The 21,123-nt window shown below is 36.4% G+C and overlaps 1 protein-coding gene across 1 annotated transcript in view; it reads right to left on the bottom strand.

Moving 5' to 3' along the window:
- Nucleotides 1-14,767: 14,767 nt before the first annotated feature.
- Nucleotides 14,768-21,123, bottom strand: part of DSC1 (desmocollin 1) — a 313,848-nt gene continuing 307,492 nt past the window's right edge. The window contains exons 20-23 of the mRNA XM_074339731.1: nucleotides 18,624-18,836; nucleotides 17,889-18,131; nucleotides 16,499-16,620; nucleotides 14,768-15,725 (exon numbers count right to left, since the gene is read on the bottom strand). Coding sequence (XP_074195832.1) covers nucleotides 15,528-15,725; nucleotides 16,499-16,620; nucleotides 17,889-18,131; nucleotides 18,624-18,836 — 776 coding nt within the window. The 3' untranslated portion in view covers nucleotides 14,768-15,527. The remainder of the gene's footprint in view (nucleotides 15,726-16,498; nucleotides 16,621-17,888; nucleotides 18,132-18,623; nucleotides 18,837-21,123) is intronic.

Here is a 21,123-nt window from a genome sequence, read left to right as displayed (position 1 = left end):
CCAGGAGTACTGTGAATGAATACATCCTTAAAACTACAAAATTTTCAGTTGTTTGCTTTACTAATTAACTAATTTGACAAGTATTTAATGAGCACCTACTATGTCCCAGGCATTGTTCTCAGCATTGGGAACACTTTGCTGAACAAGATAGACAGGGTACTGACTCAAGGGAAGCATCTATGGAAGTAAAAAAAGAAAACTGGGTAGGACAAATACTCTCCACCTGAGATTTATATCATGCCGACTCCTTTCTAAATGAAAAGAGAAGATTAATCTCAAGTTAAGTACAATTTAAATATAAACAGAATTCTGTAATAATGAAAAACTAGCAATACAAAAATCACTTGTTAATATCTGTACAAGAATTATGAAATGTTACCTTATTCTTAAACGGACTTAGAAGCAAACTCACTGTTTTATGAGATAATCTATTCTGGAACACATTTGCTCTGATAACCACAATAAAATAAGCACGATTATGGAACAATAGAGAATGCCCTCTTTGACAGTAGTGTCTCCTGTTTTCTTCCCTTGCTGGCTGTGTCCAGGCATTCTCACTAGCTGGCTCCTTTGCCCTATCTGACTTCTAAATATTGCCAAACACAAACACATCTGTATTTTTTCAGACCTTTGCACTCAGGAGACTTCTTCTATCATAGGTGATTTGTACATGCTCTTTCTTTTTCCTAGAACTTTCTTCCATCCCTCTGGCCTGGTTAAATTTCCCCCATCCTATAAATATGAGGTATGACAATTACGTTTGTGAACTCATCCTAAAAAAAGCGTTACATACCTGATTGCTGAATATCACTATGGTCACCTTGAAAGAACTCCCCTCAGGAAGCTATGCACTGATGCCAGCACCTAGTCCACCCTTCAAAGCGATTTTGGAACTCGTTCTGGAATGGCCATCAGAGATGTCACTGTATTACCCTTGATGTCCTCAAAATGTCATAAAAATGTCTTCCTTTCAATATTTCCTTTACCTTGAAGTAAACAAAGAAGTCCTCGGGGGCCAGATCAGGTGAGTAGGGAGGGTGTTCTAATACAGTTATTTGTTTAATGTCTAAAAACTACCTCACAGACAGTGCCATGTAAGCTGGTGCATTGTCATGATGCAAGAGCCATGAATTGGTGAAAAGTTCAGGTTGTCTAACTTTTTCACGCAGCCTTTTCAGCACTTCCAAATAGTAAACTTGGTTAACTGTTTGTCCAATTGGTACAAATTCATAATGAATAATCCCTCTGATATCAAAAAAGGTTAGCAACATGACTGCAACAAGTTCACAAAATTAATTATCAGATTCATATCAACTTTTCTCTCCTACCAGGTCAAATCCTTTCTGATAAGGTCAAACTTGGTAAGATAGATATGGATACACAGGAACGAGCCTAGGGAGCAGCCATTTGATGGGGGTCAGAGGGGCTTCATATCTGCAACGGTTGCGATAATAAATTTAATCACACCTTCCCCCACCACAACGGATGAAGATGAGCACAATGGAAGAGTTCACTATAGGCCGAAGCAAGTTACACCCTGGTTAGAGAATACAAAACCCCAGCTAAACAGAAAATCAGCACAGCTGTCTACTCTAGACTCTGCCCCCGGCAACTCCTCTGCCAGTGTGTCTCTTCTTAAATAAACTTTCTAACTTCTCTTCCTTTGTGCCTCGGGAATACTTTCACAACTGGCAAGCGGCCACAACAAAACTGTCCTTATTAAAGAGCTGCGTCTTCTTTAGAACACTGTCACAATTACAAAGTTGAATTTGTGTGAGTAATTATTTGATTAATACTTGTTTCTCACCAAAGACTGCACATTTTCATGACTGGAGTGACCTGTCCTTTTTGGTCCACTCTTGCATCCCCAGCACTCAATCATATATTCTGTGACATAGTAGACACCTAATAACTATTTGTTGGATGAGAAAACAAATGAATAAATCAATTAATGACTCCTGAGCACTTTTGGGGCAAGTAATTCTTTGCTTTTCTTTTTCTATTTTTAATGTTATTTTTAACGACTATTAAAATGATGTTTTGGCAGGAGTTTCTAACCTGATCTCAAACACGATGGACACATATTAGTATACTTGTTAAAATGTGAGATGGGCCTACCAAGAATTTCTAGTGTGGTTTTTGCTCAAGAGCAGACAAATAGGCTAATGGATTTTAACTTAGAATCCAGAGAGAGACCAATGTACAAATGAGAAAAATATCTGATTAAATTGGTGGCAGCACACACCACTGAGAAAAGAAGAAATTATTTAGTGGTGGCATTGGGAAAACTGACTCATTAGAGAAAAAGAAAACTGGTCCCCTGCTTCACACCACATACAAGTGGCCTCCAGGTGGGTTAAACTTTCCTATGATGACAGAGACTTAAAGTTAATGGAAGACAATATAGAAAAACATCTATATGTCCCAGGGGGTGAAAGATTTTTGAAATAAAACTCAAAAAGCATTTACCATATAGGAACAGAAATGATACATTTGGCTACATTAAAATTCAGGCTTTCTATTCAATAAAGGACACCATGAATAAAGTTAATAGACAGATAATAGATTGGAAGAATACATTAGTTATGACTGAAACAGACGAGGGACTAATACCTGTAACATAACAAGGAACTCCTGCACATTAGTGAGAACATTACAGGAACCTCAACAGAAAAAAAAATTAGTAAAGATTATGACCAGGCATTTTGCAATAGAGGAATAAAGTCTACAAAGTATATTTTAAGAAATTAGAGAAGTACATACTAAAACCATAAAATGTCTCTTTATAGTTGTTGTACTGATAAAAAATAGGGAACTGTTTCTCCCTTGTCAGAGTTCTTCCCTGATAAATGTAAATCTCCACCTTCCCAGCTGCTACACACTTAGAGATATGCGGCTAGAGATAAGCTCAGGAGTTTTACTTTAAGGTCACAATCAGTATCTTAAGTAGTCCTTAATACCGCCCTGCAGTCATACTCTATTTGCATAGTTCATTCACTTCCCCATTCTCCTTGGCAATATATTCATACCTTTTTATCTCTGCTCAAATCTCCTGTACATCTTCCTTTATCGTCACTTTCCATTACTGACTTAGCTTTCTATTTCAGAGAAAATAGAAATTATCAAGGAGAACTTTTACTAGCCTGCCCACAGCTGTCTCCTTCTCAGCCTGCATCTGTACCACACACATGGCCTTTTCTTTGATACTATGGAAGAATTGCCTCTGTTTATGGCTAAGGTTAACTTCTTCATTTGGGCATTCATTTCCATCTTCTCCCACCCATTCAAGGACATTATTCTAACAGTTCTGCTCCTTCTTTCCTACATCATTAATTTGATCCATCTCTATCTTCCCCAACAGCATATAAACAAAACTAAACTAAAATAATGCACCAGAAATCTCTACCTTTCTATATCCTATTTCTCTTTCCAGCTATAACATTCCATTTCTCTGTTCTCCTTTGCAGAAAAAATTCTGGGAAAAGCTGTTGTATATTTACTGTCTTCTGTTTCTTTCCTCATTAATTCTTGAACCCCTTCTAATCAGGTTTTCTCTCCTACCACCTCACCAAAAGCATTCTTTAAAAAGTTTACAGAGATGTTCATATTACTAAATCTAATGGTGATTTCTAACCTTTATGTTGTTGTCTTAATTGCAGAGAGTTGGTACACTTGTCCTTGAAACACAATTTTCACTTGGTTTCTGTTTTTCCCTCTCTGCCTCACTGATTTATTCCTCTTTCTCTCCATTACCCCTTACTAGTGGAGGAGTGTCCCAGAACTCAGTTGTTGAACCTTAATTCTGGTTCTATCTACCTCTCGCTCCCTTGTTGATCTCACCCAGCCTTGTGCTTAAAACACCATCTCCATGCTGATGATTGGCAAATCTAAAGCTCTATCCCAGACCTCTCCCATGAACTTCCGGCTCCAACTGTCTACATGAAATCTTACCTTATGTGTCTAATAGGCATGGCCAAGTTACTCTTTCCAACTGTGAGCTCCCGATATTCTCCATTAGTGCCCACCCCACAGTCTTTTCCTTTTCAGTTAATGGCAGCTCCATCCTTCTAATTGTTTAGGCCAAAATATCTTGTGGAATTCCTTGGCTCCTCGTTTCCTCTTGTACTCCACATCCAATATATCAGTAAGTCCTATAAACCTCACCTTTAAAATATACCTGGAATCCATTCCCTTCTCACCATCATCATACAGTTCAACCCACTATCATGTCTCATCTGAGTTATTAAAAAAAACCCTCCTAATCGGTCTTTCTACTGCCAACACTACTTTCAATACTACTGTCTATTTTCAGCCCAGCAGCCAGTTTGTCCCTAGTAATAAGTAAGTTGAATTATGACATTTCTTTACCCAAATTCCTCCAGAATTTTTCCAAAATATACGATTTTTTTAAAATGTCTTCCAGAGGCTTCTCATCTCATTTAGATCAAATCCAAAGGATTTCCAGAGGTTCCCCAGGCCTTATAGACTTCACTGTGTATCTCTCTGACCCCACCTCACTCCCCTTCCCTCACACATCGTGCTGCAGCCACATTGCACCCTTTGCTCTTCCTTGAACATGCTGAGCACACTTCTCCCCAGGCCGTTCACGTCCACATGGAATGCTCTTCCCTCAGATAGCCACACTGCTTGCTCCCTCACCTCCTTCAGGTGTTGGCTATGTCTCCTTCTCAGTTGAGGTCTTTCCTGAGCCCCTAATTGAAACATCAAACCGCTGGTTACTTTCTAAGGGTTTTAACGAAGAGCCTGTCGCGTTTACTATGGCTCGTACCCGAGCCGGTCTTTGTTTCCTGCACTATGAGACTGTGGAAACACCTTTCTGTATATCAGAGGGTTTTGCCTTGACTTGTTGCTTCCTGCCCCATGAAGGTTTGGGATTCAACAAATGTCTTGAAAAGAAAACCAGAAGTATGTGAAATCCCTCAAAGTCTCTAATTTTGTCCCTTCAGCCCACCCAGTTGCTAAAAGCTCCACCATTTTCTCTCTTCCCAAGCAGTGGCCTTCTGCTTTGGCCAAGCCTGGATTCTCAACAGTTAGCCCGTGTCCAGTATCTTGAAATGCTTCTTGGGAAAAATGTAAAATTCTGGTATAGAAGATAAGCTCAGCTTTTTCTGGTGTGGGCCTCTCTGGAATATTAGCCTCTCTAGTTCTTATTGATTCTGCAACTTTCTGATAGCTCTAAACAAATTTTGTATTTTATCCAGGTCTTCTAGTTGGTCATGGTAAGAGCATTGATCTACCACAAACCACCCTACCATCTATCTCCCACATTTTACTTATTTTTCATTCTTAATCTGTGTCTCTGTGTTAGAATGTAATTTTCATGAGGTCTTACATTGGTCTTTGCTTTTAGTGCCTACAGCTATTCCTATCACAATGTGGACCCTCAGTAAATAGTATTTGTTGAACATATCTATCTATCTATCTATCTATCTATCTATCTATCTATCTATCTATCTATCTATCTAATCTATTTTAGATATATGCTATTCAACTACCTGTAACCCATAGATTAATTGTTAACAAATTAGGATGTTACTTTGAGGTAATCGTATGGAAAATATTGTCTGTAAGTGAAACTGAAATTTACAGTAGGGCATATGAGAAGGAATCCTACATAGAGACTATTACCCTTCAAAACAACTGAAAATGAGGCATGAGAATTTTATATAATTTCCAGTCACAGAAAGTAGACAAAGAGCATTAATAAACAGTGGCTATAAACATGAAACTCAAACTGCAAGTAACAAGCCCTATAATTCCTAATTACAAGCATTGATTTGCAATTAAGCTGCATTTTATACAGATAATTCTATGTAGCTTGTTTCAGAGAAGGTAATAGCAGGGATTAATTTATTTAACTACAGTTAATTTTCTAATCTAATCAGTTTTGAAGAAGCCAACTGACAAATATGGATAGATAGATAGATAGATAGATAGATAGATAGATAGATAGATAAGATAAGATAGATGATAGAGAGAGCTATAGATATACATAGATATATAGCTTGGTGAAGATTAAAACCTAGTTACTAAGAGTTGGGGTGGCAGGTGGAGATGGGGAAATGCTGGTCAAAGGGTATAGACCTTCAGTTATAAGGTGAATAAGCTCTGGGGATCTAATGTACAACATGGTGACTATAGTTAATACACTGTGTGTATACTTGAAATTTTCTAAGAGAGTTGATCTTAAGCATTCTCACCACACACAAACAAACAAAAAATGTAACTATTAGAGTGGGTGAATGTGTTAATTAACCTGATACTGGTAATTATTTAATAAAGCATATATATATATATATATATATATATATATATATATATATTAAATCATTACTTTGTGCACTTGTTACATCCCGATGACTTATTTGTTTTATAGCTGGAAATTTGGACCTCTTATTCCCCTTCACCTTCCACCCCTCCCCACTTCTTAAATTTTTCAATTACAGTTGACATTCATATTATTTTATATTAATTTCAGGAGTACTGCCTAGTGGCTAGGCATTTATATAATTTAAGTGATTCCCTGACTAGTCTAGTACCCACCTGGAAATATATATAGTTATGACCACAGTATTGATTATATTCCCTATACTTTATATCCCCGTGACTATTTTGTAACTACAATTTGTACTTAATCCTTTCACCTTTTCCACCCTGCCCCCAATGCCCCTCCCATCTATCATTCCATAAATCTAGTACACATGTGACATCATAGTTATTACAATATTATTGACTATATTCCTTATGCTATGTGCTATATCCCCATTGCTACTTTGTAACAACCAATTTGTACTTCTGAATTCCTTCCCCTTTCACCATCCCACCGCCAACTCCTCTCCCGTCTGGCAACTATCAAAATGTTCTGTTTATCTATGAGTTTGTTTCTGTTTTGTTTGTTTGTTTGTTCTGTTATTTAGATTCCACATATAACCAAAATCACATTGCATCTATCTTTGTCTGACATACTCCACTTAGCAAAATACCATCTAGGTCCATCCAGGCCACCACAGATGGAAAGAAACGATTCCCTTCCAAGGTCAAGCAATATTCCATTGTATATATGTACCCCCTACTCTTTATATATTATTCATCCATCGGCTGACACCCAAGCTGCCTCCACATCTTGGCTATTGCAAACAAGACTGCATTGAACATATGGATGCACACATCCCCTCGAAGAAGTGTTTTAGATTTCTTTGGGTAAATACCCAGAAATGGGATTACTGAGTTCTTGTTTGTCTCTTGTTATACTTGTATGGCTTTTGTTTTAAAGTCTATTTTGTCTGGTATAAGTATTGCTACTTCAGCTTTTTTTTGTTTGTTTCCATTTTCATGAACTATCTTTTCCTGGCCCTTTACTTTCAGTCTGTATGTGTCTTTCCTTCTGAAGTGAGTCTCTTGTAGGCAACATATGTAAGTCTTGTTTTGTTATCCATTCAGCCATTCTATCTTTTAATTGAAGCATTAATCCATTTATATTGAAAGAAATTGTTGATAGATATGTAGTTATTGCCATTTTATTATTCATATATATTTTTTCTTTTCTTTTGGTCTTAAAGAAGTCCTTCTAAAGTTCCTCATAATACACGTTTGGGGGTGATGAACTCCTTTAGTTTTTTTCTTGTCTGGGAAACTATCTGTCCTTCATTCTAAATGATAGTTTTGTTGGGTATAGTGATCTTGGTTGTAGGTCCTTATTTTTCATCACTTCGAATATTTTGTGCCAATCCCTTGTGGCTTGCAAAGTTTCTGTTGAAAACTCAGCTGACAGTCTTATGGGAACTTCCTTGTAAGTAACTAAGTGCTTTTCTCTTGTTGCTTTTAAGATTCTTTGTTTTTAACCTCTGGCATTTTAATTACAATGGATCTTAGTGTGGGCCTCTTTGGTTCATCTTCCTTGGGACTCTATACTTCCTGGGTTTGTATATCTACTTCCTTCACTAGATTAGGAAAGATTTTCATCATTATTCTTTCAAATAGGTTTTCAATTCCTTGTTCTCTTCTCCTTCTGCTACCCTTATGATACGAATGTTGGTATGCCTGATGTTGTCCCAGAGACCCCCCTTAAACTCTCCTCAGTTTTTCAGATTCTGTTTTCTTTTTGCTGTTCTGATTGGGTGTTTTCTGCTACCTTATTTTTTAAATCACTGATTCAATATTCTACTTCATCTAATCTACTATTGATTCCCTGCAATGCAGTCTTCACTTCCATTATTGTATTGTTTATTTTGAACTGGTTCTCTTTTAGTTTTCTATTTCCATTTTCATGTTTCCTATCTCTCTGTTGACATTCTCCCTGAGATCACTGAGCATCCTTATAAACAGTGTTTTGAACTCTGCATCTGGTAGCTTGCTTGTCCCCATTTGTTTAGTTCCTTTTCTGGAGATTTGTTCCGTTCTTTTATTTGGGAAATGTTTTTTTGTCTCCCCATTTTGTCTGCCTACCTATGTTTGTTTCTACGGATTAGGTAGGACTGCTGTGTCACCTTGTCTTAGTAGAGTGATCTTATATAGTAAGTGTTCTGTGGGGCCCAGTGACATAGTCTCCCTGGTCACCTAAGCTGAGTGTTCCAGCTGTGTCCCTTGTGTGTGTTTTGTATTCTCTCTTGTGGTAGTTGAGCCTTAGTTGCTGTTTGCATGTCAATAGGAGGGATGGACACTTGGCTGATTAGTTATGAGGACTGGTCATGACTACAGTGGAGGAGCTGTTGTGCTGGAGCTGACACTACAGAGTAGGTAGGACTCAATTCACTTTATCAGGGATCTGGTACCTGCCAAGATTTTGGGTGTGTCTTCCTTGAAGGTGGTTGGGTGATGCTCAGGCTTGGTCTGATGCTCGGGCAAATACTAGACAATTCACTGAGATCATTTTTAAAATACCTTTTTATATAGCCTCTAATGTGAAAGAGTAGAATTCCAGCTTAGTCAATCAGCACGTGGAATCACCATTTGTCATACAGAAAAAAACATTAAATTATCTTCTTTGTCACATGCTGAAACCTTTGCAATTTCCTTTAAAATTCACCTTTACTCATTTTGAAGTCTATTTGAACTGACATAAGAAAAGTTTTAGATCATGATGGAAATTCATTGGCTTAATAGAAAGATAAATTTTATTTAGTTTTATTTACTTATATATTAACCAAAAAAAATGATACCATGACCAGGTTATTAGAAGGCAACCAAATATCGAATCTGTCAGACTTAAAGAAACACATCAATTTCATCACACAATTCATAGGAACAGAGAATGAAATGGTGGATATAGTACATGAAATTTTAAAATACGTGTCTCTAGGGAAGATGTTTTCATTTAAAATTTTAATTTAATGTATTGATTAAATAGTAAATACTGTGTATATACACTAAAACAAATGAACAAAAAAACCTTGTCAAGCACAGGTGTAAGGGAGAACACAATGATGAATAAAACATCATCTCTGCATTAAAGAACATCATAGTTTGGCTGACAAAACCAGCAAATGAAAGCCTTTCAATAGTTGAAGGAATTGAAGTAAATGAGATTCAATGACTTGTTAAAGATCATACAACAGATTAACAGAAGAATCCGGGTGTTCTCACTCCTAGATCCACGGCTTTCTACAAAGTCAGTCTTCTGATTGTAGAGAGAATGAAAGTGTGGGGACAGAGACCCAGAGAGCAGTTTCCAGGCTCTCGGCCTCACATGGAAAGGTGCTGGCTCAGGTAGTAGATGGCCAGCACCTGGAAACTGCTCTCTGGGACTCTGTCCCTACAAATATCATCCAAGATTTTTGAAATCTCAGCTAAAAGAAAAGGAATTCCCAAGGTAGATTAAGTTTATTGAATCATTACTTATATAAATCAATTATTCCCACCCAATCTGTTCTCTCCCTAGATTAGATTAGATTCAGTGACATTTAACAGAAGACCTAAATTTTTATTGCTTAAAAACACAAAGTTTTATTCACTCAGGTGAACAAATCTAGAGGCAGGAAGTCAAGGAAGGATTTGGAGGCTCCACGAATTCATCAGGGATTCAGCCTCCTTCTATCTTTATGCTCCACCATTCTCAACGTATGGCTCAAGGCTTCCAATCTGAAGCATCACAAGATGGCTGCTTGAATACCAGGCATAACATCTGTGTTCTAGATATCGTGAAATAAAATTGGGGGAAGGAAACACAAAACAAAACAAAATCTTTTAGCTGGATTAGCTCTTTTAAGATACCTTACACACAGAAATCTTATACACAGCATTTCACTTTCTTCTCATTGGCCAGTATTTAGAAGACATCACACTTAGTTCAAGGGGGTTGGGAAATAATAGTCTCTTAGCTAGGCACATAGCCGCTCCCAGGAAAATCAGAACTCCATCTCTAAGAAAAAACTAGGTTAAGGGCTCGTTGGTAGAAAGTGGTCTGTGCCACAACCCCCAGGTAATACCAAGGGACACGTGTTTGTCAGTGGTATGTCCTCTTAATGTTTAACTTTAAATATATTTAACATTAAAACATCAATACCAAATTAATACTTAATATTAATAATTAATACTTACTATATTTAATAATTATTTATATTATGTTACATGTTTAATATCAATTCATAATACATTAATGTTAAAATTAATACAACTCTAAAAATCTGTCTTAATTTTCTTCTACTTATTTTCCTGTATGAAACAAAAAGAAATCATGACAGAATATGGTTACTTAATATAAACAACTTGTTCTGACAGATTCTTAACCACACCTATGATACTCAAAGTCAGCTACACCCAGAAAAGTAAAACGTAAAAAATGTACATGGTGATAAAGTGTCTGAGTAAGAAAAGACTACATCAAGACACCTACCGTGTTTCCCCCAAAATAAGACCTAACCGGAAAATAAGAAGCCCTGGCATGATTTTTCAGGATGACATACCCTGAACATAAGCCTTAATGCATCTTTTGGAGCAAAAATTAATATAAGACCCGGTCTTATTTTTGGGTTAGCAAAATAAATTTGCTAAATAAGGTGACAATGAACATGTCATTTATCTAAATTTGGTTACCTTCTGTGTCATTGTGTATACCCTCCAATACATGGCACTGTTAGGTACAAAATTCAGAGTCAGCGCAGATACATAAGAAAACAGTGTGGTTTTCTGCTTTGTGGGTGGTAAGAGGCAAGGTGGTTTTGAATTTGAATCACCAGGTGAGCCAGGACAAATTTCCCTACCAGGCAGTAGCTATAGACCTGCTGCCTGAGACTACCTGTTGCCCGAGGCTACCTGTAATTCTAACTCCAGTTGGCTAATTGTGTCGTTCACCCATTAGTTTTTGCAAGTTCCTCTCAAGAGATCCTCTATCAAGTGGTTATCAAAGTTTCATGCACAGTCTTGTTAAAATGTAGATTCCGATTTAATAGGTCTAAGGTGGGGCCTGAATCCCCTTTCCTCACAAGGTCTAAGGTGATGTGAACAACAGTGAGTAGCAAAGAGCTACCAGTAATAACTGAGGTGAACTTGATAGGACAGCAGAACACCTGGAGAAACTCACCCTCAGGGTTTCCTGTGAATACAGTGAGGGACCCAAGAATTAGCATTTCTAACAAGTTCCCAGTGATGCTGATGCTGCTGGTCCAGGAATCACACTTCAAGAACCACTGATTTAGTATTTCAATATGGATCTCAAACAGTTGAGAAATATGGAGGGTGTAGAACAGTAAGTAGCCTATCCCTTTGTAGAATACCTACTGTGGACAAACATATCTTTGTGAATTTGGATTTTAAATTTTATGTAAATGAACTATATAAATGTCATCATCCTTAATTTGTAAGTTTTCTGTATAGTTTAAGAGTGGCAAAGCCGAACAAGGAAATTATTTCCTCTTTGAATTAGAGGGTTCCTTTTAGTTTTTCTTGAAATATAACTAGCAGAAAATAATTCTGTATGAAGTTTTGGTATGAATTCTAGGTGAAACCTCGGGTATCTCATAGGAAGCTTTGAAGTTTCTTTTTAATATTAATAATTCCATGCTATTAAAGTTCTCTAAACATGGGCAAATAAAAAATATCCCACAATTAAAGGCATTAATTGTTGGACCCTAACAACTAAATTTAAAAAATTTTGAAATCCTATGTATTTTCGGGCCAAATACAGAGAAAGGTCATACTTGTTTTTAATTTTGTTTTCCCTAAAGTTAGGAAATAATCAACTTCTAACTCAGTAGATTGATTTTATTAAAGGGCATTTGTCGTGCAGGGAGTCATGCGGGGTCTCTGGTCCCGCTCCCCACATAAGAATGCAGGACATGGTGAGGCCAAGAAGGAACACCCACGGAGCCATAGATGGGGGAGTCATACTACTATAATCTCGCTAGCGGCTGGGTTGGAGACACAGGAAGCAGGAGCCACACTGTTCGCAACCCTCACTGCTCCGCTTGCTAGCTCAGCCACCATCCTCTTGCTAGCCCCCATTTTTTTTTCTGCTAGCATAGCCACAGCAGTTATATTAGTGGCCAATGGCTCACTGGTTACAGCTGACGGCCAACTAGCCACAGCTGATGGCCATGCAATCACAGTTGATGGCCATTTACTACCTGAGCCAGCACCTGTCTATGTGAGGCCGAGAGCCTGGAAACTACTTTCTGGGGCTCTGCCGCCACACTCCACCCCTACAGGCTCTGGCCTCACAATGTACATGACAAGCGTCTTCCATGAGGGGCCCTGTGCGAGGAGCCTGGAGGTAAATGCAATATCCTGGGCACAGCTAGGCTCTCTGGGCACAGCCAGGGTTTCTCAGGCACTTCTGGGCACAGCCAGACTTCCTGGGCTTCTTAGGGTACCGTCCACATCTTTCCACCTCTCCACGGGGCTCCATCTCTCCAGCAGCTGCATGGCTTTTCCTGTGCTGGTGGGAGAACCGTCCACGTCCTCCCACCCCTCCATGGGGGTCCAGCTCTCCGGCAGCTGCTCCTCCTGGTCTTCCAGAGACTGAGTGTTCATACACACAAACTGCTCCACCACTCTTTGGAGAGCCTTGGCCGGCACCATATCCTGCCAACTATGCCATGTGTCGTGCAGGAAACCCTGCTTGCTGCGCCATTTGTCATGCGGGAGACCCCGCTCACTGTGCCATGTGTCGTGGGGGGTGCCAGGCGGAGTCATACTACTATAATCTCGCTAGCGGCTGGGTTGGAGACACAGGAAGCAGGAGCCACACAGTTTGCAACCCTCACTGCTCTGCTTGCTAGCTCAGCCACCATCCTCTTGATAACCCCCATTTTTTTTTTCTGCTAGTGTAGCCACAGCAGTTATATTAGTGACCAATGGCTCACTGGTTACAGCTGACGGCCAACTAGCCACAGCTGATGGCCATGCAATCACAGTTGATGGCCATTTACTACCTGAGCCAGCACCTGTCTATGTGAGGCTGAGAGCCTGGAAACTTTTCTGGGGCTCTTGTCCCCACAGCATTTTACTCATATCAATCAAAACACTTTAAGAAGTAGAAATTTTTAAATAATTTGATCTATGCAAAATGTATATTATGAAGCTGCTCACATTTGTTTTCATAAAGCTTATTGTACACATAAATATTTTCTATTTATGTGTTTGAAAGTAGTTATTTTATTCTTAGTAGTACGAATTTGAGGTCAAGTGTGGTTTTTATTTTTTATGCAATACTATCCTTGCAAAGAGTTTTTAAAAATTATGCTTGCTTAATTTTATTGAGCCCTACAAAATATGCAAGAATCTATCCATTCTTAGTCATGCTTTCTTCTGCTTTAGTTCATTTTTTTCCCCCCTACGTAAGTAGAAAGACAATGCAGTATCTGGCCAAATGCAATGTTCCTTCAGATTTATTAGAAGAGCAAATGAAAGAAACCATCGGTATACGTACATGGTTTGTTTGATTACCCTAATCTAATTGAGGATTTTCAGCTAGTACAGGACTTTTATAACTAACACACCACAAAAATGGAGTTAGTTTACCTTCTCTGTGATAATGAAAATCCTCAACTCTAAAGCATCTACTTGTCAATATTTTCCAAATAATATAGCATATTCTATTTTTAAAATATAGACATATGCATAGATATCAAGCTTCATAAAATATTTTTAATAAACTCAGGAGGAATTAAAAGCTAAGTAAAGTTAAGGAAGTATTAATGCTAATTTATAATTATTATATCAATCTTCAACTATTTTGATGTTCCCTCAGAATTTTTTCCCATGAAATAATTTCAGGTCTGAATCAAGAAAAAGAAAATGTAATTGCATATTTTCGCTACTTATAGATTTAATTATAGAAAAAAATTTATAATTAACTCATTGATAATTAATGTATATGAAATAATCTATAAAATACAATATTTTATTAACAAACTAAATTTGTAAACAGTCCAGTGGCATTTCATAAATTTCATCAATCACACAATTAATGTTTAATTTTGAGTGTAAACAGAGAATGACTTTGAATTTCCTACATAAATAAAAAAACTGTCATAGTTCCTCTGTGAGATAAATTTTAATGATATTTGAAAATATTTCAAATAGACAAAACTACTTAATAAAAATTCATTCCCCACACTTTCTAATAATTCTGGTAATACTTTTAGAGTGTCTTCTCTTGCTGACCAAGAAATCTTCCTTTGGCCTTTAATTGTACTTTATGTCCAGGTATAAATTTTCTCTTTCATATTTAAGCAAATGTAAGAAATATAAAAACATAAACAAACACATGTAAGTTAATGTTTGACTAGTAATTTTTAAACTCCTCGGAAGATATTTGTGCGTCTAAGTCAACCCATGGGCATCAAGGTTGCAATTCTTTCATGGACATTCTCTCATGTGATCCTTATAAAATCTCTGTGGCTGAAATACTTCTAGTCCATGTCTTTCCAACAATCCTAGAAGCTGTAGGAACCTGTTAATGCATTCACATGGGCAGAGATCCAAGGACTGAGTTTTGAAGGATCCTGAAAATGAATAGTGCTGAGAGCACCTGTGCAGGTTGAAAAGTGTAGTGAGAAATGACCTGTTATATATCAAATCAAAGACTGCGCCAAAGAATACTTAAAAATCCTTCAATACATAGCTATTTGGGTAAAGGAGGGAATTCTCTGGCACCAAAGACAATGTTTCTAAAAGTGTAATTCCCCCCAAGATTTTGACAAAAGTGTTTAATTTTCATCTAAAATAAAAATGCATTTTAGCCTCCACAGTACCCAACACTCCCACATACTCTTCAACATAGCATACAGAGTGTTCAGCTAGAAGGTGCAAGAAAGCACATAGTACAATCCCGAAAAGGGCAATATATACACATATATAAAAGAAAATTAACAAATGAAACTGATTTCTGAAGAACAGGGAAGTTAGACAAGAAGAATTTAGGGAGCTTTATATTTATCGGATCCTTATGTACATGACTGGGAGTGTACCTCCAATAAACAAACACATTAGCAGATGCTGCTATTATTTTACATTCAATATACGCCTACATATGCATTTGTAGATGTTACTCTATTAAAAAGGCACATTTATTTCTTTACACATGTCTTTGCTAGTGTCCTAAATTTGGGTTCCAGATGATCTAGAAACTCAAGGCCTTCTTCTTCCTGCCCTTCACTGCAGCAGCCTACTGAGCCGGCCATAGACCCCTTTCCTTCATAGTTGTATGAACGGACACAGTCTTGAGAATGTTTATGCTCCTCATCTTGCCCACACAGATACACCTTCTGTATGAAAACAGAGCACATTTTATTATTTTTTAAAAACACCTAAATATATTAGCATAAAAATAATGTCTTTCATTTACCTTTTACTGTTTAATTTTTAATCAGAGTGTGTCCTCTAATGGATTCCTACATATAAAAAATGCACATAATTGGTCTATATTATAGTCATTCTTAAAATATAGCAAATACATAAATGCTCCCAGTGGAAACATTTATGGAGATTAAAGCTACATCATACAAAAATTGTTTTATTTCCCATTTGAATGTACGATTTGTGCAGTTGAAATGGGTCTCTGTAGTATCTTTGCATATTTGGGGGATTCTTATTGTTTGTTTATACACTGTTATAGAGCTATAATAATGTAACGTATTAAAGCAGCTAATATTAACCTATATTGATTAATCTGAACATAAACCAAGGAAATACCAGATGCTAGGAAAGGCCTGGGACAGACTCTTCCCTAACACTTTCAGAGGGGACGTGCTTCTGCCAACACCTGGATCTCTAATTTCTAGCCTTCAGAACTGTGAGACAATAAATTTCTATTGTTTAAGTCACTCAGTGTGTGGTACTTTATTACGACAGTCATAGGAAACTAATACAATAGAAGTTTAAAGTTTAAATGAAATAACATATGCAGGGAACCTGGAGCTCTGCTTGGCATAGTAACTGCTCAATAAATGTTATCTTTTATTATTATTACTATTATTATGTAATAATCAATGGTTATAGAATCACCCTACAATTCAAAGGAAAGTGAAATATGATTTACCATCACTTCTTCTCCAGGTCCTTCAGTATTTGATACAATTAAATTTTGCTGCGCTACATCATCTGGAAAACATTTCTTTACTGTTGTCTTAGCAGTGACACAGAAACATGTAAATAGAACACCTGAAAAATAAAAATATTTAAGTAAATAGTATGTTTTTATGCTGGTGTACATTAAATCATTTGAATCACATGATTGCTTAAATGTTTATTCACAGTACTTTAAAAAATTTGTTCCATAAATTGAGATATCTTTGAGTCAAAAATTTTAAAACAGAATATTAACAAATGTATTAACATATAGACCATCTCTGTTTTACAGAGATTATGTTATTAGGCTTAAATGAGAAATAAATCAATAAAAAGAAAAGACTATGAAGTGAGCATAGTTTATTAACAGTTCTCTTCCCAGGTCCAGAATTAACTTAAATGTTTCTCTTATTTCCTCCACACTGAAATAGTAACTTCATTCATTTGAATTTTAAGCTAGTATTATTGGTATTTAAAATTCATACAGAACACGCGCAAAAGGCTTAGAACTATAAAACAAAGATCATTAGGCATAAATAGAAGAACGGCAATTATATAAGAATCAGTGACTGGTTTTGAAAGTGTCCATCACTAATGCAGTGCTAAGAAAAATGTCCACTTTAACCTGAAACTCAAATCACTGAATTAGGACACAGTAAAGACTATGAGAAGAGTTTATAAATGCAGATAGGTTTTGTGTAGTCAAATAGACAGTTAAAAAAGAAATGAGAGAGAGGGAGGGGGTAAAAGAATTGTGGGCAATGATTTCAAGCACTTTTGCATCTCCAAAAACAATTGGCAGAATGCAAAATCTTAGTATTCTTTGCATGCACTACTTTTCCTCAGTGGCTCAAACCATGACTATTTTCTATTCATTCTTCTCACTGGTGTGTTCTTAAGATGTACAAGTATGCTACATCATTTCCTTAATAAATGCCTAAGAAAATTTTGGAAATACTTTTCTCACTAACTCTTTTTGCACATTCACTGCATAAACTTGGCTGATTGAAAGCCTATATAGTATTTTGTATGGAAGGGACTCTTTACAATAATTTTATCCAACCTCTTCATTTTACATACGGAAAAGTGAACTCCAAAAAGAGGAAATGATTTAACAAGTATCTCACAGTTAATTATTGGAAAAACTGAGGCTACCCCTCTAAAAATTACTTTAAAATTTAATCTTCTCTTACTGATATGTTTCTTTTTCTATGTCTCAGAACCCTAAGTCATATAGTCCACACACGATTTTAAAAAGGGCACGTTCACCAAAGCTCGTAAATATCATTGATATAAAGAACCACCATATATATTTTGAAAGATAAAACTTTAGCTAACACAGTTTAGATAATTATACTTACATAACAACAACGCAGAACCCAAAACCATGGCAAGAATAGCCCATCTTCCAAGTATTACTTTTGATACATTAGCATTGCTCTCACGTTGTCTATTCATTGTACAGTCAGATGGAGTTGTACAGTCACATACTCTCACTGACAGCATATGTTTTGCAGTAAGACCATGTCTATCTTTTATTTGGATAGGCACGTTATAAAACTTATAATCAAGATTCTGCCGTGCACGAAGAATGGCAGTTTTACCTACAAGAAAAAAAGACAGAGAGAATATATATTGATATGACCTTTCCATAGCAATGTTATTCTGACTTGGTGTTCCTAGGGTGGGTTGAGGGGGCAGAGATAGAAGGCACAGAATTTAGCTTAGAAGAAAAGTTCTACTGGTTCATTTTTCTTTCTTAAAAATGATTTTGAATTGTTGAAAAACCAGGAAAACTAGTTGATATTGCTCTATAAGCAGTTGATACTGCTTCTATCAAACTAATCTATACTTAACATGTTAGTCAAATATTATATAAAAATGAATTTATATGTTTTCTTAAAATATATTCAAAACAAGAGTCTAAACATAAATATAGTTTTCATTGCTTTAAAAAATCAAGGTATTATCCATTTTGGGGACCAATAAAATAATTTCCTAAAATGAATATTTATTTATCATCATGAAGTTAGGAGAAAATTAAGAGGGTTAGTCATCTTAAGTTCCCATTAATTAGATTTAGCATAATTACACACCATCCTTTGTTCCTATAGTCCAAAGTTTACTGGCAGAATTATCCAAAAAGAATTCAAAAGGTGGACCATTCTCAGGTCCATCTGGATCCACAGGTTTGAGAACAGCAAAATCCTGAGCATGCTGACAAATTGTCACTTCTTTTTCAATTTGTGGTGAGTGATCATTATCATCTTCCAAACGAACTACTAATGTTCCAGTGCAAGATCTGCCATCTAAGAAAAATAAAAAATAAGACACATCTTCACTTAAAAAGTTATTTTCAACCATCTCTATGATACACAGTTTATAGCTACAGTCTAGTAGCTATCTGAACTTGAATTTCACATTTTCCCAATCACATTACCACAAGTACGAAATTGTGACAGGTTCTTTCTAAAACTGAAATGTAGGAGATTGTGAATAATGTCACTAACAGTACAACCAGTTAAAAATAAAATTGATTTCTTATATCTTTCTTTGTGAAGAGCTGTATTCATGCTCAAAATGCAAAGACTTTACATTTGGTCATAATCACTTCCTCAACTTCCTTTCCTGACACTTTTCCTCATATACTCTTTGCTCAAACTTTGTAACACTTGTCATCAAACCCACTAGGTGTGTTCTTTCCTGTGTCTGCTTTGGTGTATTTTGTTGGCACTGCTGGGAACACTTTTCTCTTCCTCTTTGCCTGGTAAAACCTTACTGTCCTTCAAGAATCCACTCAAATATCACTTCCTCATAAACCTTGTCATAACTTCTATAGACAATGGTAGCCATAGTGTCCTTTGATTTCTCAGAACATTTGACTGATTGTTGGCTCACACATTGAACTGTGACCTGCTCCTCTTAAGAGCTAAGTCATGTTCATCTTGAGAGCCTAGTGAAATGCCTAGTATTTCTTGCCTAACTTATAACTTAATGCTAATACATTGAACAGAATGAACGTACTATTTTGAAATTCACAACCTAGACCTGGAGATTAATGGGACTCACAACAGAGGAATGGGAAATATCAGTACCTGTGTTAAGCAAACGTGCCAAAATCTACACAAGATGCGTGGTAAAGGGATGGTTTAGCAAAAAATGGGGGTGCTTATCAGAAATTGAGTTCACAACAATCAATTAAGAGGAACAGAATATACATGAGAAAAAATGAAACACCCGTTTATAAAGAAAACATGCATCTGTGATAATTAACATATTATTCCTGGGGAAGGAGGGTTTAAAAGGTATTAAGAACTGAACACACACTAGTGGGAACAATCACAGAAGTTGTCATTCATTGCCATTTATTTGAAGAAGGGACTTGAATGTCAAATAGAAGGGACAGTGCTATTTTAGGGAAAGGGTGTATAAAACAGTGCATTCTGGAGTGATAGCAGGAAAACCAGCCTAACTGACAGAAATGATTGATACAAGACAGACTAGGAAATAAATTGGATTCTAAAAAAGCTAGAATATCTAGGTCATCATCCTGAAATATTTATAAGCATCAAAACTAAATGCTCATGTGGAAATATAAACAATTAATTATATATTTGGCCCTTGGAAGTATATATTTATGGATTAAAGCTCAAATAAACAAAATCCTTCATGTCACCACATGGCCGTCCATTAAAACTTATAACATCCCCAACTTTACTTCTTCTTGATCACATGTAGGTTACCCATGAGCCTGAGATACAGATTCCTACCTTTTAGATTTGGCATTTATTTTCATTGTATTATGATCACTATGCCTGCAAACATTGTCTCTTAGCACTAAACAACAAAGTTAATTTCTTATATTTCTGTTCTCCATGTTTTTCTTCTCTCCAAGTGGTGTTTCATTTTCCCATCACCAAGCTTCTGCATTTCTGTGAAATCTCCTCCTTTTATCCTTTAATTAGGGCAGCTCTTAACTGATTTCTACTTCTTCATAAGTACTACTTCCTTTATAGGGAAAGTTTCATACCATAGAATCTCTTATGAGAATATAATAATCCTTTCATTGATATCATGTGAAATTTTGACCTTGTCTTATGAATTCTAGTTTCCATAGTACCTTGCCTAGTACCTTGGAACTTACTAAACAGTCAACATTTGTGGGATAAATGAGTAAATATAAATCCTTGTCTGACAACATAATTATCTTTTAAACCATTCAAATTTCACTTTTACTTATATAGAAGCAGCAAATCACCCAGGATTATAGAGTAGTGGCAAAATTAACTATATTTCTCAGCTAGTGTTTTTCCCATTCTTTAGTAGCTTTTTAAATTCTACCTGTATTGAAAGAACTACATTAAGAGTGTATGTGCCAGTCTCAGCCTATCAATAACCAATTTTGTGGCTAGACCAGGCCTGTGGTTCTCATTATGATTGCAAGATGCTGTCAGGAAACTTTGGAAAAAAAATAAATAAATAAAAATAAGGTTTATTACTCAAGAGTCCTGGAAATTACATGGCACACCAGGGGCCACACAGCAAGATCATGGGAGTTGAGGATGGGATGGGGAAGTGGGAAGAGGCAAGTTCTCT

Source organism: Rhinolophus sinicus, linkage group LG09 (genome assembly GCF_036562045.2).
Source record: "Rhinolophus sinicus isolate RSC01 linkage group LG09, ASM3656204v1, whole genome shotgun sequence".
In the NCBI taxonomy this organism is placed as follows: Eukaryota; Metazoa; Chordata; class Mammalia; order Chiroptera; family Rhinolophidae; genus Rhinolophus; species Rhinolophus sinicus.
The sequence above is the reverse complement of the archived record's forward strand: the minus strand, read 5'-3'. Positions and strand labels throughout refer to the sequence as shown.